Source organism: Pinus tabuliformis, chromosome Q (genome assembly GCF_031772625.1).
Source record: "Pinus tabuliformis cultivar Carrire ecotype Pingquan chromosome Q, CPIR1, whole genome shotgun sequence".
Lineage (NCBI taxonomy): Eukaryota > Viridiplantae > Streptophyta > Pinopsida > Pinales > Pinaceae > Pinus > Pinus tabuliformis.
Window position 1 is genome coordinate 1,014,294,693 of NC_142296.1, and position 5,711 is coordinate 1,014,300,403.

At 44.7% G+C, this 5,711-nt stretch overlaps 1 protein-coding gene across 1 annotated transcript; it reads right to left on the minus strand.

Moving 5' to 3' along the window:
- Positions 1-3,947: 3,947 nt before the first annotated feature.
- Positions 3,948-5,117, minus strand: LOC149222936 (uncharacterized). Its single transcript, XM_089387723.1, has one exon. It carries the CDS (start codon positions 5,115-5,117, stop codon positions 3,948-3,950), a length of 1,170 nt encoding a protein of 389 aa, XP_089243849.1.
- Positions 5,118-5,711: the final 594 nt, after the last annotated feature.

Here is a 5,711-nt window from a genome sequence, read left to right on the forward strand (position 1 = left end):
CTCCATGGCGTCTAACCTTGCTGTGTTTCCAGCTGAAATGAGCGAAGTGGCCTAGTGCGCATCCTTTATTGCTTCTGCTTGCATGCTGAGCACTTTGGCCAGCATGGTTTTCATACGCCACATTTCGCTTTGAGTTGTAACAAATTGCGTTGCTCTGGTGTCCGTGGTGCCTGGGTCTATGATCCAGTCTATTTCCTTCTCCATTGCTTGAATGTCCAACTTTTCTTCTTCCTCGATGACTGCAACTTAAAGCTTTGCAATTTTTCGTTTCTCTTTCCTAGAGACCGAGGTCTCATAAGCCTCATGGGCTTTTTCCAGGTCTCAGTTAGTAGACTTATTGCAACTGCCCTCCTTTGCCATTGTGTTGTTGCAGGTGTTGGTGTGGGTTGAAGGGACTGTGAGCTTCCTAATAGAGTTTAAATTGCTAGGAATCGAGCGAGGAGAATGCGATGTCTTGGTTTCCTGGTGGATTACCTTAGTTATAGCTAGCGGTTGAATGTTGTAGATTGAGATCTCTCGCTCCGCCTTCTGAGATTTTTTGTTCTTGTCATAATAAATCTTGTTTGGATTTCCATGCACCTTCTCATGATTTCGATTCAGAGCCATTACTCTGCCATGCTTGTCATTGCTGGTTGAATGCCATGTGTCCTCATTTGCTTCAGGCTGACTATGCCGATCCTTCTTTTTGTAGATTATACTCCCCGTCCGATATCCTTCGTCCTTTTGGGTGATCTTCCACCCTGCCTCAGGTACCCCATTGGACTGTTGTCAGTGGTACCTCCGATTGGCATTAAGTGTATGGTTAGTCCGCATAAGTTACTGATGAGCCGTATCTTGTAGCTCGTCCTCTACTCTCGATCCTCTGGTAAGGTCTTGCCTCGAGATGAGAGTGCACTGATTCCTAAGATCGTTTCTTGTGACGTCTTGCCAACAAGTGTCAATGATCTCCATCGGATGATCAACCGCGTGGTTGGCAAGGTTGTCCGCTAAGACATTCGCCTTTCACGTAACTGCTTGTAGAACAATGCTACTGAGGGAGGAGAGATGTTTCACAATGACTGTTGTGACCATGGCTAATCTCCAGTGCTTTGTGACTTTCTCTAGCCACATGCCATTTTTCATTCTGCTCGCCATAGTGATGGCCAAGAGAGAATCTCCTTCCACTATTACAGAGCCTTTACCTAGACAAATGAGGACGCGCAACCCCTGTTCCAGGGCTACGAATTCTGCTTCATTGTTGGTGGCCTCCCCAAATGCTTTGTAGAAAATGTGAAGGATTTCTCCTCTGTCATTACAGATGATGCCTCCAAGCCCTGCAGGACCAGGGTTGCCCCTGGAGGCCCCGTCAAAATTCAATTTGCAGAACCCCGGGATGGGGGGTAGCCAGGCTGAAGGGGAGGGAGCTGGCCGAGGGTGGTTTGCTTGAGCCTAGTTACTCGACAGACCATTCATGCCAAACAACAAAAGGATGCGTGAATCATTAGGGGTGAGAAAATTGGCCTGCTCAGCTTTGCAGTTGGTAAGGGCAGTCTCTTTTAAACTTTGCATTATTACTGTTTTGATGGTTTCAAGCTACCTGGCTTCTTTTTGAAAAATTCATCTATTCCTCTCTTTCCAAGTGGTCCAGACTATAAAACTGGGGCAGAGCCTCCAAAGGGTGTTAACCATATTACAACAGGAATACTTGGTACGCCAATTCGCAATGGAGTCTTGAATAGAATCCTTGTGTCTGTTTGTTTGTTTGAATATTTCCTTCATCCAATCCCAAATATTATTGGTCCAGTCACAGTCATTAAGGAGATGGTTCATTGTTTCCTCCTCCTTTTCATAGAGGGGGCATCTGGATGGCCCAATAAAGCCCCTTTTCACTAAATTCTCCCAGGTGAGGATTTTGTGATGCATGAGAAGCCATAGAAAAGACTTTATTTTTGGCCAGAGTGTGTTGTCCCAGACATTAGAGTACCAAGCTACTTTGTCTTCGAGGTCCCTGTGCTCGAGATACATTCTGGCCTCCTTGAGTTGGTCCTCCTCCTAAGTGTACCGAATCATTCTCTTATCCAAAGTGGAGATTAGGGTGCTGATGAGGTTTATCATGTCATCCTTTGGGGGGGGAGGCTCTAAGTTCCAGTTCCTCCAGTGCTAGTTCTCGTTGTTGCTAGACCAATATTGATGGACTTTTATCTTGCCTGTTTCCTAAAACCATCTCTGTAGGGTGAGATAAATGGGGTTTTCCAGTTTAGGTATCTATTGCCATGCATCTTTCCAGAATAAAGCTTTGTTGCCATTACGAATTTCCCAAAAGAAGTGCTCCTAAATGAGGTTTCTATTAGCTCTGGCCAAATTCCAAATAGGGGAACCTTCAGGGGCATCTGTCATTCTGATCAGATCCTCAGTCCTCCAATTCTTGGCATATTTGGCCTTCCATAGTTTTTCCCAAGGTGTATGGGGTTCCTTGATCCAGCACCACCAAAGCTTGGCTCCACAAGCTTTGTTGATAGTGTCCGGGTCTTGCAGCCCTAAACCCCCTAGGTTTTTGGGTTTGCATAACTTAGCCCAGGCTACAAGAGCCCATTTGTGTTTATCCGCTATGCCAGACCAAAGGAAGACCCTTTGAATATTCCTAATTTTCTAGAGCACCATTTTTGGAGTTGGGAGAATAAAAAGCATATAGTGAGGAATGGCTTGAAGAACCGCCTTAGTCATTACAAGTCTTCATGCAAAGTTCAAGACTCTGTTGGTCCAATAATTGCCCCTATCCTCTAGCCTGGAGAGAAAATGCTCCCAGTGGAGTTTCTACCAAGGCTTGTCAGAGAATAATTCCAAGATATTTAGATGGAAGGCTTCGTCTTTTGAACCCTAGGATATTAGTGAGGTGCCTCTGGACCGCCAAGTGCGTATGGAAGAAAAAAATAGAGGATTTATCCAGGTTAAGATCCATACCAGATGCTTGGCTGAACAGGTTCAAAATGGCTTTGAAACCTTGGGCTTCCTTGACTGAAGGGGTACCATGCAGCATGGTGTCATCCATGAATTGTTGATGAGTGGTGGCAGGATAATGATTCAGGGGTTGGAGACCTTTGATGAAATTCCTTTCCTTAGCCATTTTAATGATGTGAGTTAGGCCTTCCATTAAGATAAAAAAAAATGAAAGGGGAGATAGGATCACCCTGACGAATGCCTCTGGATGGGAAGAAGGGGTCCGAAGGGGCGCCATTGACCAAGATAGAGAAGCTGGAAGATTTGACCATGGCCAAAATCCATCTGATCTAACGCTGGGAAAAATCAAAAGCTTCCAACACAGCTTCAAGATAATTCCAACTGACCCTATCATAAGCTTTTGAGAGGTCAAATTGAATGATCATTCCAGCCTTTTTCTGAGATTAAAGGGTGTGGATCATTTCCTGTGCCAATAAAACATTGTCCATAATTTGTCGGCCTTCCACATAATCGGACTTCTCTTATGAGATAATCAAGGGGAGAATAGGCTTTAACCTGTTGGCCATGAATTTGGAGATGATCTTGTACAACACATTACAGAGAGCTATTGGTCAAAATTTAGAAGGTGTGCAGGCAGCCTCTTCCTTGGGGATGAGGGTAATAAAAGTGGAGTTTAGGGATTTGAGTATGGAGGAGGATCTTCTAGAGTCCTCAACCACCGCCCATATGTCCTGCTTAACAATGTCCCAGCACGTTTTGAAGAAATCAATGGTAAAGCCACCTGGTCCCAGAGCCTTGCCATTAGCCATGCCTTTGACTGCCTCTTCTACCTCTAGAAGGGTAACCGGGCGATCTAAGGATCTGTTCTACTCGTCTGTGATCAGCTTGGGAATAGAGGTTATGATTACATTGATAGCCTCTTATCTGTTGATGTCCGATTATGTAGCAATAAGACTGAAGTGGTTCCTGAGGATGGAGGAAATCTCTTGATGAGACTAAAAGGAGGTCCCCTATACATCTGTAAGCTTAGTTATCTTATTAGTGCATCTATAATCCATTGCTGATCGATGGAAAAATTTTGTGTTTTTCTCCCCTTCTTTCAGCCATTGTATATGGGACTTTTGTCTCCATAGTGTCTCTTCCTGGTGACATCTCTCATTCCACTTTTGCAAGAGGTCACGCTCTGTGTTAATGGAGTTCTGGGAGATGTCCCCCTTGATCCAGTTGTTGTGTATTAAAGCCATCTGATCCTCCAGGGCTTGTTTGTCCTCAAAAATGTTTCCAAAAACCTCTTGGTTCCATGTTCGTAGCTTTGCCTTTAGGTGCTTCAATCTGGCTTGGAGCCGAAACATTTTGGTACCTCTAATGTCCAAGTGCTCGTTCCACCATAGTTGGATGTTGGTGGTGAAAGCCGGATGACTGAGCCAGAATTTTTCAAAGCGAAAAGGTCTGTTTCTAGGCGTACCAAAGATAGTTGCATTCAAAGAGATGGGCCAAATATCCAATCCTCCATATGGAAAAATATCAGATTCCACCGTGACTCCCTCAAGGAGAATGGTATCTGAGATCAGAAACTGGTCAAGCCTAGATGCGATAAGCTTGTCCCCTCCTCTCTTATTATTCCAAGTGAATATGCCATTTTTGGGTTGGATGTCCACCAGGTTAGCTGTTCTGATGAAAGAAATGAAGGCCTCAGCATCTTTGTTTAGGGTATGAAGCCCTCCCTTCTTTTCCTCCAGAGAGGTAATCATGTTGAAATCGCTGCCATAGATGGCCTTAGCATTAGAGTGTCTTTGTTGTAGCTTGGATAGGTTTTCCAACAGCTGAAGCTTATCCTCCAGCCTTTGGGGGCTGTAAACATTTGTGAATAAGTATGTGCCAGCTTCTCCCAAGATCTGCATTTCAAGGGAAATGAAAGATCTGGAGGCCTCGACATTTAGGAGGAGTAGGGAGTGGGGGTTCCAGAAGATGGCTAAGCCCCCTTCCAGACCATTACCTTCTACCTCTGTGTGCTCCATTCTCTTTCCTAGGCTCCTGCCTATCCCTTCCAGCTTTAGCCTGGAGCATTTGGTTTCCTGCAGGAAAACAATGTCCGGATTTTCCTTTGTGACTTTCTTTTTCAATAATCTTTGTTTGGTTTGGTTGTTTAGCCCTCTTGCATTCCATGAGAGTATCTTCATATTTAAATAGGTATTATGAGGAGAATGGGAAAGCCTCAAGGGCTTTCATCTTGCCCGAGTTGATGAGCATTTGGCCGAGCTCATGGAGCACTTCATTGTTTGTTCTTCTACCCCGTTTCTTCCTGTGTTTTGCAGTAGAATGTGTTTGGTGTAGGTTTTGTGCCTTGATGCCCAATCCCTTTGTCGTGCCCAGACCCCTTTTCTGCCCTTTCAGGGCTACATCCTACCTTGATAGGAAGAGGAAGTTGTCTCTGTCAATCTCTTCCTTTAGAATGTGATCCACTCCCTTTTGTCTCCATTTCTCAACTATGGTATTAAGGTCCATTCCTTCTTTTTCTAGAGTGTCATTTAGGTCCTGATCCTCTGTGCCCACTTCACTTAATGTCATTTCCTCGTCCCCTTCTGCGTCTTTCCTCAATCCTAGATCTAGGAGAAAGTCATCAGTCGAGATTAGAGTCGGCATCTGGGCATTCTGATTGGTCGTTTCTAGGGTTTCTTGCTCAGATGCTGGTATTTCGTATCCTCATCTGCACCAGTTTCCTCTCCAAGCACCTCAAATGCGTTCATAGACCCTTTGATGGTGTTTCCTGTCTT

What these genes read in the sequence shown, in the direction of transcription:
- LOC149222936 (XM_089387723.1), bottom strand. Translation starts at nt 5,117, where the DNA reads ATGAAGATACTCTCATGGAATGCAAGAGGGCTAAACAACCAAACCAAA.